The sequence below is a fragment of the Bactrocera dorsalis genome, chromosome 5 (genome assembly GCF_023373825.1).
Source record: "Bactrocera dorsalis isolate Fly_Bdor chromosome 5, ASM2337382v1, whole genome shotgun sequence".
Classification (NCBI taxonomy): Eukaryota; Metazoa; Arthropoda; class Insecta; order Diptera; family Tephritidae; genus Bactrocera; species Bactrocera dorsalis.
The window spans coordinates 62098303-62120895 of record NC_064307.1 but is presented as its reverse complement, the minus strand read 5'-3'; the positions used below and the strand labels follow the sequence as shown (position 1 = coordinate 62120895).

At 34.8% G+C, this 22593-nt stretch overlaps 1 protein-coding gene across 1 annotated transcript; it reads left to right on the top strand.

Annotated features, from left to right (window-relative positions):
- Window positions 1-6572: 6572 nt before the first annotated feature.
- On the top strand, window positions 6573-19101 carry LOC105226828 (Ig-like and fibronectin type-III domain-containing protein 1; the record flags this gene model as incomplete). The annotated part of the gene is given in 9 exon segments (XM_049458517.1): window positions 6573-6756; window positions 9113-9248; window positions 9902-10094; window positions 10152-10398; window positions 10492-11170; window positions 11602-11607; window positions 11609-11838; window positions 11982-12220; window positions 18407-19101. Coding segments are annotated over 9 exon segments (2097 nt in total), but the record flags the coding sequence as incomplete, so codon positions are not given.
- Window positions 19102-22593: the final 3492 nt, after the last annotated feature.

Sequence of the window (22593 nt, the reverse complement as noted above, 5' to 3'; positions counted from 1 at the left end):
GACCGCTCGCTCTTATAAATATATATAGGTATATATATATGGGTGCTTGTATGAAAATATATGTATTTGTCTTTTTAATTTTGCTTTTGCAGTGTGCATGTAATATCGCAATTTTGCCTGTGTACTTTTCGTATTTGTTCTGAAGCCTTTCAGCACCAATCCAGCCACAGGCTAGACATCGTTGGCGAATGTCAACGCTTGAGTGGAGTGGGGTTGTTGCCACTTCTAGAGCTTGCAGGGGCAATTTCGTCAATTTATGTGGGTGATGCTTCACTGCACCGGCGAATGTCTGTATGTACAATATCTGAATGTGTGCACTGGTGTGCTGGCATTGCATGCTTTCTGCTGTTTCTGCCTTATTTTCGGCCTGACGTAATTTTGACAATTTCCCAAGTATTTTTACATCACACAAACAGTTTTTTTCCCTCAAGCGACCCCCCAGAAATTCCTGCTTTTCCGCCTCTTCGAGTTGGCTGAAAAGTTGTCCATGCCTGTGGCAAGACATTTCAATGGGCAGAGTAATCGTTTTGTCGTTGGCAGAAAAGAAGCAATGTGCTCTACAGCGCACGGCAATCTACGTGTGATTTCTGAAGGTATCTGCATTTTATTTGTGAAAGTATTTTCTAGATAATGGTAATTTTGGAATGCATAAAACAATATATGATATTCTAATCGTCTTATTTGCAAAATGGTAAGTTTTTCTCGCTATTCATATATTGTGCGAAATCTTCTTCTTTCGGCTGCTAAATGAAGAGTACATATCATAGGAGTACCGTTGTGAAATCACTCGATTAAGTTTATGATATCTATACCAATAATTGCGATAAGTTTCTGCATATATACAAATCTAAGGACGAGTCGGGTTAGATCCTTTAAAGCTTCTTGCACAGAAAAGTAAAAGGCGATTCGGTCAGGCCGAAACGACATCTACTTGAGTCATAAAATTCTGCCCAAAGCCATAGCTTAAGATATCTATATTTTACCACGAGGTTCGTTACACTGCAGATGGTTCAATATCTTTGAGTACATTAGGGTGTTCCTTAAGCCTGATAAAATGTATACAACAGAAATAAAACAACGGTACCACATTCCGGGTTGAAAATAAAACGGGAAGTCTTAAACCGGAAACGGGAAATGTACATAAAATAACGGAAACATATTACCGCTTTGAAAAACGAAGAGGAAGTTAGAAATATAATTAGAGTCGGATATTATATATCAGAACATTTCCAGGTACCGGTTAACAGAAGGACCTGAACCTTGCCGGATAGGTGGGATATGAAATAAGGGTACCATGTCTTCTATATCGTAGGAAAAGGAAGTGGTTTATCGGAAACGAAAATAAAAGAAACCGAAAGTTGTAAACAGGAAGAGGAAATGTGGCCAGGAAAAATATTAACGGTATAATATTTCTGGAAGTGACAAACCGGAAACTAGAAATAATACAACGGAAGAGAAACATGCCGGTTGTTGGTATAGGTCGAGATGGGAAACAAAATAAGAGTACAACATTTCCAATTTGAAAGCCAAACAGGAAGTTGTAACTAGGAAATCTAAAACAGAATCAGAACTTAATTATGGCCGGATGGTATATACTGAAAATAAAATTACGGTATCGTATTGGGTTGTCAAAAAAGTCTTGCGGTATTTTCGCTAGTTGGCGCTGAAAGCACGTAGTTCTAGTTTTATTCGTCGCATCGGTTTATGCTATGCCTTTTTGGAAAGCTCATTTCCCGCGCTAACACGTGTTTGATTGATTGTCGTTTCTTTTAAGTCGTTCGTGAGTTATAGCGTCGCAAACATGGAGCAAAATAAAGAGAAAATACGGCATATTTTACAGTAATACTACGATAAAGGCAAAAATGCATCTCAAGCCGCCAATAAAATTTGTGCAATTTATGGACCCGATACAGTTTCCATTTCCACCGCACAACGATGGTTTCAACGTTTTCGTTCTGGTGTAGAGGTGGTCGAAGATGCGGAAGGCCAGTCGTCGAAAATTGCGATAAAATCGCTGAATTATGTACGACTATGCGCTTAGCTACAATGGAGGGCAAATAAATATTTAGAAGAATGTGGAGTACATGGAAGCAGCAATCAGCAAAGTAGAATTCAACTGAGAAGCGGTATGGCCAATCCACAGACGACTGATTTCTCTGATGAGAAATACTAAATACTTTTGTGTTCCATGCCTTTTCTACTCTTTCACGTACTAAGAGAAAGAAGGCCTACAAGACGGTCAAACAAAAGAACTATGGAAGTGTACCACGTGTAAAGTAACCTGACAGCTGAGAACCCTCAAGGTATATGTCACAACTAAAGCTATACTTCCTTCTCTTTATGGTAACTTACCTCACGACTTATTAAGACCTTTGAAGGAAAAACAGTTGCACTTCAAAAATAAGCCGACAGAAGAATTTGCTCTCCACTCTCCTTTCTCATTCCAAGTAAAATAAATTTGGGCAAGCATTCCGAGGAATAGCCAGTACTTTCATATAAACCATTAAAAAACAGTTTTTTTCTTCAACGTCGGTCTTTTACTATCACTGTCTTCAATGCCCTTTTCTTTACTTGCAACATTTATTTAAGTTATCTTTAATCTCCACATACGATATTTCTTCTTCAATTATCTCTACTTACCTGCTGCCGTTTGCTGTTGTGGCAATCACTTTCTTTCAATTTCCTATGTGATTGGCAAGCATTTATTTTTTTCAGCCTTTCACCCAACTTACAGTTCTTCAATCTTGTTCTTGTACTGTTTGTTGGTTAACACTATTATCCTTCGACCAAGAAGATGGGGGGGGGGGGGGTGGGGGGGGGCGGTTGCGTAACCGCTATGCTGTGCTGTGCTACGCTTCTCTATGTTACGTTATGCTACACCGTTTCCCCAGTCAGCATCGATTTGGCTTCTAACTGCCAATTTTCTGCATTCACCGCTAATGAAGTAGGGAATTATGTAAATGTGTGCCGCTACCGGAGCCCCTCTTGTTAACGGTGCTGTCGCGGCAATTTGCATACCGTTAAGCTTGTATGAGTACACAAAAGAGGAGGGCGAAACAGCTATTATGCATATATGTACATATATCTCTACATTTATATCTATATACGTATGAATTTGCGTGCATACATATGAGTGTGTGGGTGTATAAGTGTGTTCTTATATTGCGGAAAATGTAAATTGTCTGCGCCGCCATCAGCAGCTTCTTGATAAATGTTTAGTTTACACACCCATGTGATTTTCATGTTAACGCGCAAATATTTGAATATAATATCTTTCATTGTTTACGCATGCGCGTCTGCGATTTGGGCAAACAGAGTGTGATTGTATTGTTTACTTAAGTGCCCACATAGATTTCACATAAATTTCCGGCACTTAAGCGCATCAATGGAAAAACTATTTAGTAGAACAGCTCATGAGGAGAGAAGGCTAGAATAGTCTACTGATCTAAGAAAATGAAGATATAATTAACGGCTGTCACCTTAAACACTTGTTTCTCCCAATGGTCATTTTTTAACTACGCGTAAAACTGCTTCTGACATATATTCGATATAGATATGTCAGCAGAAGTCAATATTGATTAGAAGAGTTGCCATCTGTTTACAATTTTAAATTCATTAAGTTAAAAAAATATGGCAATGTAGTCCTTTAACTTAACTATTTTGAAGATGTGTTTTTCATGTATTTTAAGCAGCGTTGCCACCTGTTTACAATTATAAATTAATTTAAGTCGAGTAAATATTGCAACTTAGACATCTAACTTAACTGTTTTTAAATTTTTTTTGGTGTATTGTGAGCAGTGTAGCCACCTATTTAAATTTTTTAGTTAAAAAAAGTGATAAGACAAATGAAATAGTGTGATGTGCTCAATTAGGCAGAAATAATAAAGTTTTTTGCTATACTTAGTGGAGAGAAGAGTTGCATATGTTTTTTTTTTATTTTAAAAAATTATACTATGTGTGGTAATTGAAAAATTTTTAATACCTAGAAACATTTTCATTTTCAATATGGTAATAATTATCTCTCTCCCTAAACTTCTTTGATATCTCTGTTTCAATCGAACTTGTTACAATTAGTTATTCTCGTCTTAATCTTTTGCTATAATGTACAGTTTAGTATTTATCAAACGCTTGCCACCTTCATCAACTATAAGCTAGTTGCTATTTAAGTCTATATATATTGTATATATGTGTCGCGTAAGACGCATTAAAAGCAGGTGTCATAACAGTGCGACGCCCATTGAATTGGGCACAGCTGCATTGCCATTGACTTAGTTACGATTTTGCAGAACGATATGGCGTGCTGTGGCAAGTAGCAGTTTGCGCATGCGCCGCACATTAAGTCACATACACTCACGCACACATAAACATTACATGTGCGCTTTTGTGCATTTAAGTGCCGCAACTTGGCAAATTTATTATTTTTATTGCTTTGGTCGCTTGTTTGGTACACACGCTGTCGCGTGCACTCGTTTATTGTGCCATATGTTGTCGCGCTATTGCTGTCATTAAGCGTGAAAATATTAACACACAACAGCAGCAACAATCAAGTGCGGTTGAGGCAACAGTCAATAGTTGTGGAAACGTGCAACCTTGCGAGATAGTCAATTTGACGCCGCATTTTGCCGCCGTGGCTAATGCCAGTCAAACGTTTTTAAGCGCTGAGCACGTTTAGAGTTAGGTGTTGTTGTTTTGTTGTAATTTTTTGCTTGCGTTTTCTTGTGTTAAAACGCAGCAATAAAAGTAATTATGTAACTCTCTTCATATAGACATGGTTTTGTGCTGCAACTGGATGGTACGAGAAAAATAATAGTTTAAAAATCATTTATATACACTCAACGATATACAGCTCAAAATTGAATTTATTTTATAAATACGTAATTTTTTTTAAGAACGACGGAACTGTATGTTATGTGGAACTTATCACTATCGGGACCCAATATACTGTTTTAGATTACTGTTTCTTCTTGAAAATTCAATTTCCGATGTTTGTATGTTATAAGTATTTAATATTTTAGTCTGCTAATCTCTTGAAAGAAATGCAAATATGCTTGTTGTATAGAGTTAAGAGCTTCCTAGAATAGCTCATAATATTTTTGAACCTTCTTTCAAAACTTGTGAAGAAGTGTAATAGTTGATTGGCTTGTTGGGAAAACTTTGAGTGCCAAAATATATATGTTAGGCGACTGCACTTGCTTCTACTCTTCCCTTCGTAAACGAATGCACGTAGATAGGACACTTCGTCGGTCTTTTTCAAGTTTGATCTTCATTTTTTGCGAAAATTTGAAAAACCGAATATAATTTTTCATCTGTCGCATGTCGCATTACAGCTCTTTTTATTTACGGACATACCTATGCCTATACTTGATCAGAGGCAATAATTTTCCTGCTCAGAAGATATATATGTATATTAGGGTGTTTTTTTGAACTATTAATTTTTTCAGTCCCGTCACGAAATTTCATTGGAAATACCCTATGGTAATGTACTATGGTATATATAGTTCAAAAGTTTCGAAACTGAAATTCTTCAATTAGCCAATGCAATCTTAAGGTGTTTCAAGCGTCCTATCAGTGGAATTAAAGCTTTGATTACTGTGTAGAGCTCATCGTTAGAGTATATAGTTTAAGAAGAATAAACTTACGGTAGTAGCTGAGAATTTGCTTTATGGATATATTGGCGGCTGACTGTTCATTGGTTATTCAGACTGTGTCCGAGTGTTTAAGGTCCCAGAGATACTTTTGAAGTATTTATATCATTATTAAGAATTAAACAACTTAAGGTATTATTAATTCTTTAGGTATTAATAATGCTAAATATGTTTCAAGTATCTTATCACCGTGTCTTCAAGGCAAGGTTCCTTTCCTCTGCTATCTCGTTAAGAAAGAATTTTATGATCTGACTTTATTTTACTTTTAGTAGTCTTCATCTTAGCTTAAGGCGCATATAAACTCTGAACTTGTATACTCCACAGAACTCTAAATACATTTTTTCTTCTACCTAACCTAACTTTTTGTTTAATTTTTTGTCTAAGATTAATCTATCTAAATACATCTTGTGCCAGTTCCGATAATTTCCCATTACTAAAATAATTGAGTGCTTCAAAATAATTGCTTCCACCGCTAATCCATGGCATTGCCGCCAAATACCGGAGCCTAGAATTTTCGTAGGCCGAAACGCCAACTGAATCAACAAAAACACATTTTTCGCGCACATTAGCCATAAATCGAAAACGAACAAAATACCGGTATAGACGCAGCAGAATGTTCATATACGCACATATATCCATACCCACACACACATGTAGAAAACAATGGAATTTTAAAAATTCCAATTCCAATTTCAAATTTCAATTGCATGCATTAATCGATTGATGCCGAACTGATTGGCTGTGACCTCTGCTTATGTTGTTGTTGCCGCTGTTGCATCGCTATTAATGGAAAATACGGCGCTGTTGACCGCCAACCGTGAAACCGCTGACCAACAACCACCCAAACACCAAAATGTCTAACCATCCGCACACATACATACTCACACACACATACTCACACAAATATATATATATCCACACATTTAAAATTGGTTGGTACATTCATATTTGGCCGTCTCTCTACAGGAATTGACCACAAACGAGACCAGCATCGCGCTGACGAATTTGGAGCCGCACGCATTGTATCGCATTATGGTGGTGACGCGCGGACGTTACGGTACAGCGTTGCCATCTTCAATGTTGCTGATCAATACAACCGAGGATGAGAATGGTGAGTGCGGTTTAAATAGCTTACATATGCAGACATAAACATACGAACTTATATATAGAAAATAAGACTAAAATAATTCTAAAAAGCTAAGCATATTGATACAGTACTACATACCCTGTAGGAAAAATATCTTAATTTACGAAATTGATTCAGTTAATTAAAATTTTCGCTATTATTTTGGTCCTCGATAAGGTTTTTATACCCTGAACAGGATATATCATGTTTGCCACGAAGTTTGCAATGCCAATAAGAAATCGTCGCAGATCATATAAAAACCATGTAAATAATCAGAATAACGAGCTTAGTGGACTTAGCCATTTTCGACTATCTGTTCATCTGCCACATAAAGTGATTGATAAAAATTATGTTCTTGTATACGTTATATGTTTTTGAGACGTTCTTATTTGTTAAGTATTAAAGCTTAAGTGCAACCCAAATGAACATATTTTCTTGTCCTTTGCTTATTTTACCGAACATTTAATCTCTGCATTCATTTTAATCTGCATCGGTTTGCATTCTGTGGTGGAAATGGGCTCAATCCTGGTCAATAAATATGTTTCCGCATAATTATAGTCCGCCGATATGCAGTGACAAACTCCCTAGGAAAAACTTGCCATGGGAAAGGTTATAAAAAAACGTCAGCCATTTGAAGAAGTCTTTAAGGCCTCTTCATACCCTATACGTATCAGCATATATAAGGCTCTTCTTCTTCTTAATTGGCGTATACACCACTTACGCGATTATAGGCGAGTTAACAACAGCGCGCCAGTCGTTTCTTCTTTTCGTAACGCGGCGCCAATTGGATATTGCAAGCGAAACCAGGCCCTTTTCTACGTGGTCTTTCCAACCGAGTCGAGGTCTTTTTCTTCCCCTGCTTCTCCGGCGGGTATTGCGTCGAATACTTTCAGAGCTGGAATGTTTTCATCCATACGTACGACATGAACAAGCCAGCATGACCGCTGTCTCTTAATTCCCTGAACTAAGTACATACATATGTCAATGTCGATGTGTATCTCGTACAGCTTATCGTTCCATCGAATGCAATATTCGCCGTGGCCAACGCGCAAAGGACCATTAATCTTTCGCAGAACTTTTCTCTCGAAAACTTGCAACGTCGACTCATCCGTTGTTGACATCGTCCAAGCCTCTGCACCATATAGAAGGACGGGAATTATGAGTGACTTATAGAGTAGCCTTTTGTTCGTCGAGCGAGGACTTTACTTTTCAATTGCCTACTCATTCCGAAGTAGGACCTGTTGGCAAGAGTTATTCTGAGTTGGATTTCAGGCTGACATTGTTGGTGTTAATGCTGGTTCCTAAATAGACGAAATTATCTACAACTATCGAACGAATCGGAGAGTCCTTCCCGATTCTGACCGGAGCTTTTAGTGTTGTTCAACGTCAGTTATATAAGGCCAACACACAGAATATTTTTTTAGTATGTATATAATACAACTTACGAGTTATACTGCAGAAGCTCTATTCAGTAGAAAATTTTGTTCTAAATCGAAGCGAGACTATCTACATAAACTTTAAACTTTACACACCCCCGGAGGATAAAAAGGACTGATATCACACTTCAATTTCAGGCATCAAAAAGTCGGTTATTATGGCGCGATAACGATCACCATTGACTAATACATTCTCACTGGCATCATTTTTGAAGAAATATGAACCGATGATTCTACTGGCCCTCAAACCTCACCAAATCGTTTTTTTTTTTTTCAGAATGAAAAGGCAGCTGTTGAATCACTTCATGTTGCCCTTCGTCCCAAATGCGACAATCTTGCTGTTCTTGGATCCTTTCAAGAGCACATAGAGCAAAGCGAGATCACTTAGGCAGGTCGAGCGGCTTCAGTTCTTGCTTAAGCTGTATTTTGTACTACTTCAATTTAGGATCTCAACGTAAAATCTGTCAAATCGTTCCATACGTTAGTCTGAGTTGCTGGGAATTGCGCCTAATCGACTCTCCACGGTCTTTGTATATACTCAGCATGTACGCACGTATGCTCATTAGGCCGATTATGTTGACCATAAGTTCAGAATTAAACATATCCTTTTCAGAGTAAAAAATAGAATTTACCTACAGGGTAACTTATCGTTACTCTAACACAAAAATATATAGAGTTAAGCAGACACACTTTTAACAATATATAGTAGTATGCTAAAATTAGCTAACCAAATGCGGTTAACGGTTGACATTGCTTGGCGCATCGTGCTGGTTTTGATAGATATTTTTGGAAATTTTGATTTCGCTAATCACAGCTTTGATATTTTCAACTGTATACATAAACTCACATATGTTATATGGTCACACTTGCTAACAAAAATACATATTTTCTCATTTTATTCATAGTCACAAACAAGAATAATACCTATGGTGCATCCTCGTCGCCCCACTCGCTGTCGATTACATCACACAGCGCGACCTGGATGCAATTGACTTGGCAGCCACCAGAATATTCGCATCCGCATGAGAAGATTACCTACAGGTGAGTGCCAATGAATGGGTGAATGGCAGACTGAAAAATATCAAAAAATGATAAGAGATTTCATAGAAATCAGCTGCTGCGAGGGAAAATGTTATTATGTAATAGAAAATTATTGCGAAAGGTGAATATTTCATTAGCGTAATGGATTGAGTAGTTGAAAAAATATTTTAAAAATATTAAAAAAGTTAAATAGTTAAAGAAAATAATACGTTAAGGTAAATTTCACTGAAACTGGAACTTAAAGTATTGTTATTTCTTATTCTTGATATCTCGTATTAAATACCTATCTTATAGTACACCTTAAAGCTCTTACATAAATAGTAATCGAAGCCATTAACTCAGACTCCTATGCGCATTAGAACTTTGTATATATGTGACATTCAAAGTTCGGTCTACCTCTGGCTATGACCACCCAATCTAAGAATGTATCTTCTGAATGAGCTATTTGCTAATACTAACGATATATAGACTTGAAGAGATGATATATTGGCTTTCGGAGTTTGGATTCCAAAACTGTACCGAACCTAAATCCATCAAACCAGTTCGTACTGTTACAGATTTCTGGAACAAATAAAAAATAATTGATATTTCCATGGCTCTTAGTAATAAATTATTAATATGCAATTATTCGTCCTTCCCTTCTACGGCCTTAGAGTCTACCACAAACCCATGAAATCGGAGAAGTTCAACAAAATCGAAACTAAAGTAGCATGGCTCCGTATGAGCAACCTCAAACCCAGCTCACAACACATACTCTACGTCGAAGCAATTGGTGAGCATGCGACATCTCTGCCCTCCGAGACGCTGGTGGCTTGGACCGATCCAGCGTTGCCAGCATTCGTTGATGTAAGTGAGAAATTGTAAGATGGTTCCCTACATGCTAAATAAACTTAATTTTCACAGCCGCCAACAGTACACCCTGCAGATAACATACCCGAAGGCGGTTCGATGACTATACTCTGCTTAGCTTTGGGTAATCCGGCGCCAACTATTTCACTGTACGTCGGTGGACATTTGGTGCGTCAGGATACGTCACGACACATGGTTACAGTTATACACAATGTCACCGCTGACATGGAGCATATATCCTGCTATGCAGACAATGGTTATGGTGTGCCTATGCAGGCCACAAGAAGAGTCAATATTTGCTGTGAGTACTCGAAGACTTCAAACTGGGTTTTGTGGAACTAAAACTGTCGCTGATACTAATTCTTCTATTTTCCAATACTTCCTTCTTTTTTAGATGCACCAAAAATTACCGCCGCCGGCATCACCGTCGCCTCGTTGGGCGATGAGGTCGAGCTGCGTTGCACAGTCGATGCGAAACCGACACCAAAGACGATCTTCTGGCGTGATCATGATGGCCGCGTGCCCGTCATACAGGGTGGTCACTTCGATATCTCAACCAAAATGAATGAATCACATACAAATCTCTACACAATGTCGCTGCGCATCAATAAAATGTTGGCGACGGATGTAGGCGATTACTTCTGTCATGCGGAAAATGCCTTCGGCTCCGCCACGTCGGCGGTTTCGGTGCGCATACGCACCACACCCGCGCTGGGACGTAATGTCTCCGAGTGCTGTCGTCAAATGAATGTATCCATGGCCTGCCGTGCCGCTTGCAGCTATTACGTCGACATCGAGGCGATCGCCGACAAACCCGAGTGTATTGTGGACTTTGATAAGCTGATGAAATGCGCGGCGGACGGTTCGGATCACCGCAGCTGTTGTGCGGATGCGAACGTGCCGAGAAAGTGTTTGAATTGGTGTCGCGGTGATTCGGTGCGTTCGAAGGAGATCTGCAGTCTGCAATACTCACGCACAATTGTTGGCTGCTTTGAAATGAACAGGGATAAGCTGCCGGGACCACCGGAGAATATTGCTGTCAGCGTTGTGTCGGACAATGAGGTGATGATTAGGTGAGTAGCTTGATGATATTTATGTGAAATTGTTGGGGTTGGGTGGTGATTACAAACGGAGAAAGTTCTTAAGAGATCGGGAAAGAGCTCGAGAAACGAATCTATAAATCAAGAATTCAAACTTCTGAAATTAAAGGTTACAATTCGGTCTACTTTTTAATTGTGATGGCTGGACCTTATCTTCGACGATCTTCTGAGAAACTTTCAATGAATGGATTCAGTTCTGGAATAGATAAGCTACAATTCATTTAGAGAGGGGTTTTTCGGAATATGTGCCCATATATCATAAAAAGTTTTAAGGAGAGCTGCGGAGTTGACAACACTTGTTCAGTCCGTTCAGATCACATATAGCTGACAGTCATTTGAAAAATTACTTTGCACCTCAAATATTTTACTCAAATACCTATCAAAATTTTTCTTTAATTTCTTAGATGGGACGCAAAAGAACTCGAATGTGGTCGAAGGTTATCGGATATTTTACCATGAGGCGGCCATACTTGCAGGCGACTCGAGTGAGTCCAGCGGTGATGGCATGACCTACAATGCAACAACACTGCAAAATACCACCGAAATTAGACGCCTCGATGTGAAGGAGACCACGGTGAATATAAATGGTTTGAAGAAGGATGTGCTCTATGAGCTGGTGGTGAAAGCTGGCAATTCTTTTGGTGAGTTTGCACACGATTATTAAACAAAATGTAAATATTTTATATCAAAAAATCAACTTTTATATGAAAGCATTACACTTAGTGTACTACAGCAATAACAACAACAATTTTTATAAACCATCATTATTAAATTTTGTTTGCAGGCGCCAGCATTCTCACCGAACCAGTTAAATTCACGCTCGGCGATCATCACGTCACCTCAGCGACGACATATTCAAATGCTGTCGGCACCATCAGTGGCATTGTGGCCAGCATTCTGGCTGTGCTATTAGCAGCAGCGGCCATTGTGTTTTATCGGCGTCATCGCGCACGTAACGGTAAGGCTGGTAATGGTGTGGCTTTCGAAAATCCAACATACACGCGCGGTCTGGAGCAAGTTCAGGTGAGTGCGGATAACGGGAATTAAATTATGCTACCATAAATATGTGTGTAGTTTTGTATTAGGTATCTATGTGTGTGTGGATATTGAAAGTGGATAATTGTTTGAGGTTATGGTTGGTTACGGTAGAGAGTTTATGGCATATAAGCAAGTTAACTGAGGGCAAAAGCAAATGTGTGTCAAAATACGTAGTTTTGAAATTCTTTGAAAATAATTTTGATTAAAGAGGTTTAAAGAAATTTTGAAAGTGAAAATGTAAATTGTGACATAAAAAAGTGAAATTTTTGAAAAAAGTGAAATTTAAAGAAAGTGAATTTTTGAAAAAGGAAACTTCTGAAAATGTAAAAATATTATTTATTTCACGAAGGTCAATTATCATCTGTAGAGTAGGAAACCGTATATAGCCTGCACCCTGATTCAGATTAATATAAAAGTTTGTTGTAGATAAAAAATTTCTGAAAGTTCGAGATCTTGTTTATGAAAAGTGGATTATCACTATCGTTTTTTCTATTAAAAACAAAAATATGTAGTTTTGGACCCTTTGTTTGCATTGTACATTAAAACATATTCCTAAAAACCCTTCAGACTGGCCTAATTAAGAGTCACTATGAACAAAATCTGTCTTGTGATATAAGAAAGTCAATATCGAATCGATAGTGAATATATCTTCTCATTCAAGTTGCTTATAAATCGTCGAGAAAACTATAGATAGTCCCCACGACAGTCGGTGTCACTAAACGTAGATGGATTCGGATTCAACCCGCATGAACTGCATCATTTTCAGACATATTTTGGAAAATGTACTTCAGAAATTATCTTCTTCTTCGACGGCATCTCTATAATTTTAGATTACTTCGTCGTGGAGTTTACTCCTGTGAGGTTCACATACCAACGAGGGCCATGTGGATATGGCGAAGCCGTTGGGAAGAAGGGCTGTGAGTTCTTAACGGATGGGTTTTGGGATTGAGAAAAGGTTAGAAGGACAGTTTTTTAAAACAGCCGTGTCTCAAACATATTTTTAGGCTAACAGTTCACGGAAGCAATTTTCCAGCAAAAGTGGTACGTGTTTACGGTACTCTGGCAAAAATGGGTTTCATAACCAAAACATCCATCAAAAACATTCGAGCAGACTTGCGAGAGATGCCGAGCTCTCTTTAATACTTATATGATTTTCAAGCACCATATCCTTCACTTTTGTAGTATTTGCAGCAATTGAAGAGGTCGAAAGTCTTCGACGATCTTTCGACAACATTTGGAGGCTTTGTATCACTCGCAGACTTGTGTTTTTGATAAAACTGAATCACTATAAGCCCTTTTTAGCATTCCCAGTGATTCCGCAAACGAAATTTAGTTAGTAAAGCAAATTTGTAACAAATTTTGTGTTCGATATTTTTATCCATTGTAAAACTCGCTACCCACCACTGAGGTGTGCCGACTTAAGCAGCTGCTGTAAACAAACAGGTTGACAGAACGCGCTAATAACGGGTGATTTTTTTGAGGTTAGGATTTTCATGCATTAGTATTTGACAGATCACGTGGGATTTCAGACATGGTGTCAAAGAGAAAGATGCTCAGTATGCTTTGACATTTCATCATGAATAGACTTACTAACGAGCAACGCTTGCAAATCATTGAATTTTATTACCAAAATCAGTGTTCGGTTCGAAATGTGTTTCGCGCGCGTGTTTTGTCCAGCGATGAGGCTCATTTCTGGTTGAATGGCTACGTAAATAAGCAAAATTGCCGCATTTGGGGTGAAGAGCAACCAGAAGCCGTTCAAGAACTGCCCATGCATCCCGAAAAATGCACTGTTTGGTGTGGTTTGTACGCTGGTGGAATCATTGGACCGTATTTTTTTCAAAGATGCTGTTGGACGCAACGTTACGGTGAATGGCGATCGCTATCGTTCGATGCTAACAAACTTTTTGTTGCCAAAAATGGAAGAACTGAACTTGGTTGACATGTGGTTTCAACAAGATGGCGCTACATGCCACACAGCTCGCGATTCTATGGCCATTTTGAGGGAAAACTTCGGACAACAATTCATCTCAAGAAATGGACCCGTAAGTTGGCCACCAAGATCATGCGATTTAACGCCTTTAGACTATTTTTTGTGGGGCTACGTCAAGTCTAAAGTCTACAGAAATAAGCCAGCAACTATTCCAGCTTTGGAAGACAACATTTCCGAAGAAATTCGGGCTATTCCGGCCGAAATGCTCGAAAAAGTGCCCAAAATTGGACTTTCCGAATGGACCACCTAAGACGCAGCCGCGGTCAACATTTAAATGAAATTATCTTCAAAAAGTAAATGTCATGAACCAATCTAACGTTTCAAATAAAGAACCGATGAGATTTTGCAAATTTTATGCGTTTTTTTTTTAAAAAAAGTTATCAAGCTCTTAAAAAATCACCCTTTATTTGCCATAGTAATTAAGGGCAATCCTACCAACTTAGCAAAGTAAAAATACTTTTTTTTTTTAAATATCACCCGTCGAATTTAATTACAGTTTCGCGTTCCTTTCGCAATGTAAAATACAATCCAGGAGTCCTGAAAATCTACCCAAACTCTTAAACACTTTTTTTTGGAGAAATTTTCATGAGAATGAATAAAGATGTTTATGAAATTCTAATTGTCTACCGAATTCTATATGTAATAGCTGAACTTACTCTCAATCTTGTTGTGCTTTCAGGCGGAAAATAAACTCCAAGGAAGGATATTTTTTTAAAATTCCCTTAAATTTCCCCTTCTTTCGCTTGAATTACTTACTTTTAATATAACTTAGTATACCAAATTATATATTTTTATATATTCTACACACATACATACATACAGCGTACTTATTGCGGATCCATCACTTTCTTCTCGGAATAAATACGCGCAATAAATATTTATTTGCAAATCTCCAAAATAAATACCATGCCACACTTGTATTTTGCTTATGCAAAGAAAATAAAGTAAAAACAAACACAAAATAATCGACGAAGTGCGGACTGTCCAACCTTTTTTACATTTATTACGTAGAGAACTGTGGTGAAAAAATTCAGCAAATCCCCCACTGAATAATTTCCAACTGCAATATTTGACTTTGTTTGCGTAAATGCTAAAGCTGCAGCTGCAGCAGCTTAACCGGCCGCTTAAGCCCATTTACATAACTTACAGCAGGGGTAAACGCCACCTGCCCATATTGCATTGATGCCACGCACTCGCACAAACATATATGGCATTTGACATAAATATATGTGTGTGTGTGTGGATGTGTGTAGAGCGGAAGCATACATTTTTATGTGTTTGTGGATTTGTGCTGTTTGTTTGTATGAGTGTAAAAGTATAACCCTATGAATATTGGCATCTGATACAGAGTAGCTTGGTGTTGACCTGCAAATTAACGCTTCCGTTTGTATTAGGGATGAGTTGAGTGTGCCAAAATTGTATCGGGATGGTTTGGAAAATCTGAGGAAATGAATTTAAAAAAGTATTCAATAATAAAATATTTGGAGACTTTGGTTGAGATTTTGTACCTAAGGTATAGAAAAATGTTTAGTACAAAAAATTACATAGTTTAAGTATTTAAAAATACATTTTAAGTAATGATTTTTGAAAAAAGAAATTAAAAACAAAATTCACAAATTATTAAATAATAAAAATATATGAGTTAGTGTAAACTTCTTTTCGATTGCAAAACAAAATAATCTAAAGATATAGAAAAAGATTTTAATTTAATATTGGATATCAAAAAGATCAAAATCCGGATGCAGCCCATATACAAGTTTTAACTTTGTAAAACAATTAAAAATGGTCAGACATTTCGAAATTGATTGTATTTTTTGTTCGTAATTATAAATAAATGATGTTACGTAAAATCAGAGAAATATAAATATTAAAGAAGAAAAATACCATGAAACAAAAAAAAACTTTTTTTAATAGTAACAATAAGGAATGCCATCCAATCTCTAGCATTTTTCGTTCAAGCTTACACATGCATATGACATATACTATTCCGTGTAAAAGTTGGCCTTTTTCAGGGGAAAACATTTTTAGACCCAAAGTACTATTTGAAACATTATAACAGCATAATCCACTCCCAAAAAGTTGCATTTATGAAAACGATAGGGATCCTGATTTTTAGTTGCGCAAAGACTGTCCCGGAAAACATTTCCTGAATTATTTATGGAATTTATTTATATTATTTATTTATTTTCTGTCACTACCACAGCATACACCATTAGTTTTACGACCAGTTACTATTGGGTAATCTGTATAAAATATTTTTTTTTTTTATAAAATACTAATTTCATAAATTAAGGAATTCTATAATAAGAAAATAAAGTTTTTTATTAAAATAAATAAATTTTTTACCAATGGTCATATTTCTTTAAAAAAAAATTTAAACCATAACAAAATGTTTGCTATATGATTGTAAAAAAAATAAAAAATAAAATAAATAAATAAAGTTTTTGAAAAGTTAACGTCAAAAATAAATAAAAATATTGAGAAATATCGCAAAATCGTTTGGAAATAAAAAAAATGATATTTTTGTAGAAAATATAAAAATAATTTTTTAAATTTATTTTTAAATAAATTTTGCTTGCTTTCGCGCTTATTTTTTTTAGATTAATTTAAGATAAGAAAATATTAAAGAAAATTTATTTTATATAAAGCATGTGCTTTTTACCGCTATAAAAAATTTATAAGACATTTCATATAAATGAATGGTTAAGTATAATAAATCTATATTCGTTTGCAAAAATAGCGTTTGTGGAATTTAAAAGTTAGATAGTTTGATTCGCATTAATTTTTTCCTGTGCTTCAAAGAATAACTTCCTCTCTCCACCTCCGAAGCTATTTTGACCTATGATGCCCGGATTTAGCTTTACTTAATAATTTTAAAACTTTTTTGTAATCATTTTTAAAAATTTTGGTATATAAAATTTTTTTCAATAAAATATTGGTATATCCTAACGTCTAAATTTTATGCGTCAAAATTTTATAATTACCCAAAACTTACATTAAGACTCCCACCTTTTTTACAAATGATTGGCAAACAGTTTGCTTTGAAAGTATGCGACCCAACTTAGCTTGCATGTATGCCACATTTCTCAACCTTTTTTGTGTATGCATGTATGTGTGAGAGTGGGTTAGAAAAAAATAAAAATTACAAAAACAAGAAAAAACTAACCGATGCGCTAATACGCATACCTAATCGCTTTGTTTTTTCTTGTTATTCCAAATTTAATCCACTATGAATATTTGTTTTCTGTTTATATATACTTTTATATGTATGTTTTTATGTATTTATGTATTTGTATAAGTACACACCTCAATTTAATAAATTTTAATAAATTTTTTCTGTTCTTTCTTTTCCTCCCGTTTATCATACTTTCGTGTTCCGTGTTTTTGTTTACGTGGTTTGGCCAATGAAATGACAATGTCTTCCCATATTCGTTTTATTACAATTTATTGTATGCTGCTGTTTACACAACAAAAATAACAACCACCACCACTACTACCCAACCACTACTAAAACCGATTGCTGCTGCTGTTATTGTTGCAACTCGCTTGCTGGATTGCGCGTATTTGCATTTGTATGTGTGGATACAAATCGGCTGTTGGATGGACAAAAAATGAAATGTGCACAACTACAACAAAATTGTTCATCGATGAAAACGAATTGGCGATGCAAACAAAATCGTAAAATCCACAACAAATGATGCTTTGACACATAAAATGAACTTGGCGACTTTGCGCGCATATAATTTGATGAAAAATTACAAAAATAAAAATAATAATAATAAAAATTTTTAAATTAAAATAAACTAATAATAATAAAATTAAATAAACTCAACAAAATTAAAAAAAAAATTGTAAATTCCAAACAACTTTGAAAAATAAACAAAATATTATAAAAATTATAAAAAATTCAAAAAATCAACACAAATGCACAAAAAAAAATCAAAAACTAAAAAATATTAAATTAAAAACTAAATAAAATTAAAAAAAATATGCAAAAATTAAAAAAAAAAAATATGTTCTAAAAAATTCAACAAAAATTTTATGAATTTAAAATAATACTTATTTTAATTTTAATAATATTTACATCAAATTTTTATTTTATTTAAATTTGTAATTGAAATTAAAACAAAATTATAAAAAACAATAAATCCTACACACACGCACATACATACGTACAGCTGCCCACAGTGACATCGGCCATTACGCATGCCGGCACCACCGCCCAATCGGCGCAACGTGATGGCATCGTCAACGATGCGAACGCGGACGCGCACACACAATGCAACGAAGTAAATCCGACAATTTACGAAGAGCTCAAACTTGGCCAAGAAGGTGCTGGATTCAAGAAACTTGTGCCATAAATGCCAAAATGTGCAATAAAACTCAAACACAAACACAAACAAGCGCACACACACACACAGATGTACACATACAAAAAAATGCTTACATATATACAAAAAAATAGTTGAAGTGATCACAAAAACAAACAAAATGACAAAAAGTTGAATGAAAAAAGCTGCTTAGCTAACGGTTCAAGGCAACAGTTAGCCAACGCGAGCAAAACTATAACAGCGACACACATACAAACGCACAAAAAACATAAAAACTCAAGTCACACACACGTGTACACGAAAATGCACACGCACACTCTTACAAAAAGTCGTAGCTAGCAGCTGCTGGTATTTGTATTGTAGTTGTATGACGCTAGCACACTTAGGCGTATACGTAACTTTTTAAATGTAAAAAAAAAATCAAAAAATATTTGGAGAAAAATATAAAAAGTGAATAAGCATTAAATGCTACAACAAATTGTGAGTTACAAAGTAAGCTAAATTTAAAGTATAAGAATTTCCAAAACAACAAGAAAAACAAAAATTAAAAATATAATAAAATTCAAAACAAAAATAAAAATAAATAAAATGAAACGGTATATAGCTTAGCATAAAAAATCACAAGTAACACTGAAAAAGTAAAAACGTAAAAAAGTAAAAAAAATCACTCATAATTTAAGTCGCGTGCATAAAGTTGATTTAATCCCTAGATTAAGTAGCAAGTGTATTGTTTGTTGTTGTACACGTTGGTAGCACACACATAAGCACACCGAACACGAATTGCGACAGACATTTATGCGCTCGTGTGTAAGCTTATTCGCTGCTTTTACGTTCGTACTCTGTATAAAGTAAATAAAATAAAAGTAAAAAGAATATTATGTAATATTAATTATATATTGTTTATGTGCACACATGCGTATTTGCTTTAATGTATTACTATCTATTGTATATTATGTATTGTATATTTTTAGCTACTAAATTTAAATTAAAAACTAAACCAAAAAAAGACGAAAAACAAAAACGTAAATATTCCTGTAGTTTGCTTCCTTATACATATGTACATACATATATGCTTGACGATGTTTATAGAAAAACTGAGAACGCTGGTAAAACATTTTTAGGAACATAATGTTTTTGGTTAGAACGGATTGGTGCTGAAAGTATAAATTTGGTACTTAAGAAATCATCTGAAACTCTTCACAAATTAATGGATCAAGTGTTCCTTTGGCAAAAAAGTTAAACAATTTATTTTTTGTGTAGTAAGTACTTCAAAAATTTACGATATACATATATATACCAGAAGTTTGCTTTTAATTTTTATTGAATTAATTTTGAAAAAAAAAATTAAAAAAACAAATATAAAATTACATAAACTTTTTAATATTTTGCTAACATTTTTCATTAATATAGGCAGAGAACTTAACACGGATTCTTTAATAAGTTTTGTGTCAACTTTTGTTATTTTGAATTTTTCCGTTAAAAATTTTTAATATGTTTTTTATATTGCTTAAAAATAAAATTATAAATTATAATTTAGATATTTACTCAAGTCTAAAATTAAAATTAGAATAAATATGAGTTTCTTCAAATATCATATTTAAATTAATTTAATTTACGTTATGCTTTTAACTGTTACTTATATAAAGTTACCAATTTGGTGTTTCTTAAAAACGCCGCTCTATGTTTAGAGGTTTAAAGAAGGTTTCAAATCTCAGCTTTTAATAAATTCTTTTTTTTTAATATCCCTTAATAATTCCTTAAATTTTTTATTCTTAGATTTTTTAATTAATAAGTTTAATTACTATATTTAATTTAAATTTGAAAGTCTTAAGTATTTAATATTTAATCAAAGTTAGAAGCCGTCTTCCCGGGCAAGCTGTAAGTTGAGTGAAAATTAAAGTATCTTGATGAAACTTGGTAACCATGTTCCATGGTACCATAAAGAGAATGGAATTTTAAATGGGTTGACCGCTGCTGCGTCCACAAACCTTCATTCATCGAAAGCTATTAGTTAAGGTACTAAACCGTGGATTAAGATAAAGAACTAAAATTTATATAAAAAGTGGGGCATAATAACGCATCCTATTAATATTAGGACTTTGTTCATAATTTTAAAATTCTTTATTTATTTTTCAAAATCTATATCGAAGCGTAAAAGTAATCCTACATGATTCCAATACATTTATGCCAACGTTGTTAAAGTAAGTTTTGGGAATCGTCTTCTTTTAATGTCTCTGACTTACTTAAAACAGCTCATCTTTGCCATGATATGAGTATTCGACGGATTGGTCGTCTGCGGGTCGTAAGATCCATGATATCCCGGTAATCGGAAAGCTTCACAGACGTTATCGCGACGCTGTTTTTCGAAAAAAATTTAATGATTTTGGAATCAATCGTACTTTCACTTTTCTAAGGCCCAAATGGTAAAAAATTTAACAGCATCATAGCATTGGTACGTGTGATTGTGTGTATGTGCAAATTTGTTCTATAATTACATTTTAATGTCAACTAAAGCTGCCGGCCGCACTGATAAATACACAAAGACCGTTACGTGGCGGCTGAAATGAAAACTAGACTCTTTGGCAGTCAGCCAAATGATTCCTAACAAATGGCAGCAGACAAATTGATGATAAAGACATGAAAAAGTAGATATCCGTAATGTAGACAAACAGCTCTGAATTTTAAGCAAGCCTGAATTTATTACAAAATATATTATTTGAGAAGTAACTTAAAGAGCTAAGAGAAATATAATTGCACCGAAAAAATTGAGATAAAGATAAAATGGTATTGTATTAGAATATTCCAGTCGATAAATGTGAGCCTATGGAATAATATAATATCTGTACAACTCTAAGAAAATTTGTTTAGGAAACTATAGATTAACAATGAAAAGTGAGTTAACAAAAGAGAAAATAAGGCCGATTTTGGGGCACTTACAAATTGTGGTATATGGGCTTTTACAATATTTGTATATCACAAGAATACCGAACTGAATCGAGCTTAATGAAATCAATATTTGTTTATTTTCAGAATTTTGTCATCAAGTATGAGCATTAAGGGGCACATCTAGTGCAATAGTCAAATATTTTCATAATTTCATGAAATGAAGGAAAATTATTGAAACAGTATGATCTGCATGTTCTGTATATGGTTTTTTACATAAAGACCTATCAGTATGTGCAAGTACGAGTATATCCTTTTAAAAAAATTGTTTCACTTGAATTTCTAAAAATCTTCTTTGTTTCAGTCAGTCCCAATAGGTGTGCCTCCCAATACCATAAATTTTAATTCAGTTAAAAGTCATTTTGAAACTGAACATTTTGATTAAATGCCAGAATTATTGCAATAAACACTCAAAAGCAAATTTTAAGGTTTATATTTCGAACACTAACCTAACCTTATTTCTAAATCATAAAAATAACATTAAATATTTCAACATCGAAGAACAACATCTCTACAATTTAAATATTTAAAAGCCCCATGTGTGCTAATATCATTATTATTATTAATATCTATCAGTATTATCTGATATTTAATTTGAACGAAATTTGTATAATTATTTACTTTTTGGCACATCTGATTTCATTAAAAAATTTATCTATGTCAACTAGAATATTTATTTAAAATATATATACTTATACTCACACACATAAATGCAACTCAAAGCCATTCAGAAAAATTATATGTACAAAAACGAAAGGCAGGATTTATTTTTTAACAAATCTGCAGCTTAGTGAATGACAGCGACTCTAAACTAATGTTATCTCTGGGATTTTGTAATTAATTTAGTCTGACTTTTTCTAACAGCTGACAAACTGGTATCCGCAAAAACACAAATATATGAATAAAATAAATACAAACAAATTGAATTTCATGCTTTATAGTGCGGCTTTGCCAGAATTTGTGCTAATTTTTAGCTAATTTATTTTGATACCACTGGTTTTCATACAATATTTGGTTTGACATACATGCCAATAATCCCCTGAATTAGTAAACGAGACATGTTGAACAGACATATGTCTATACTAAGTTTA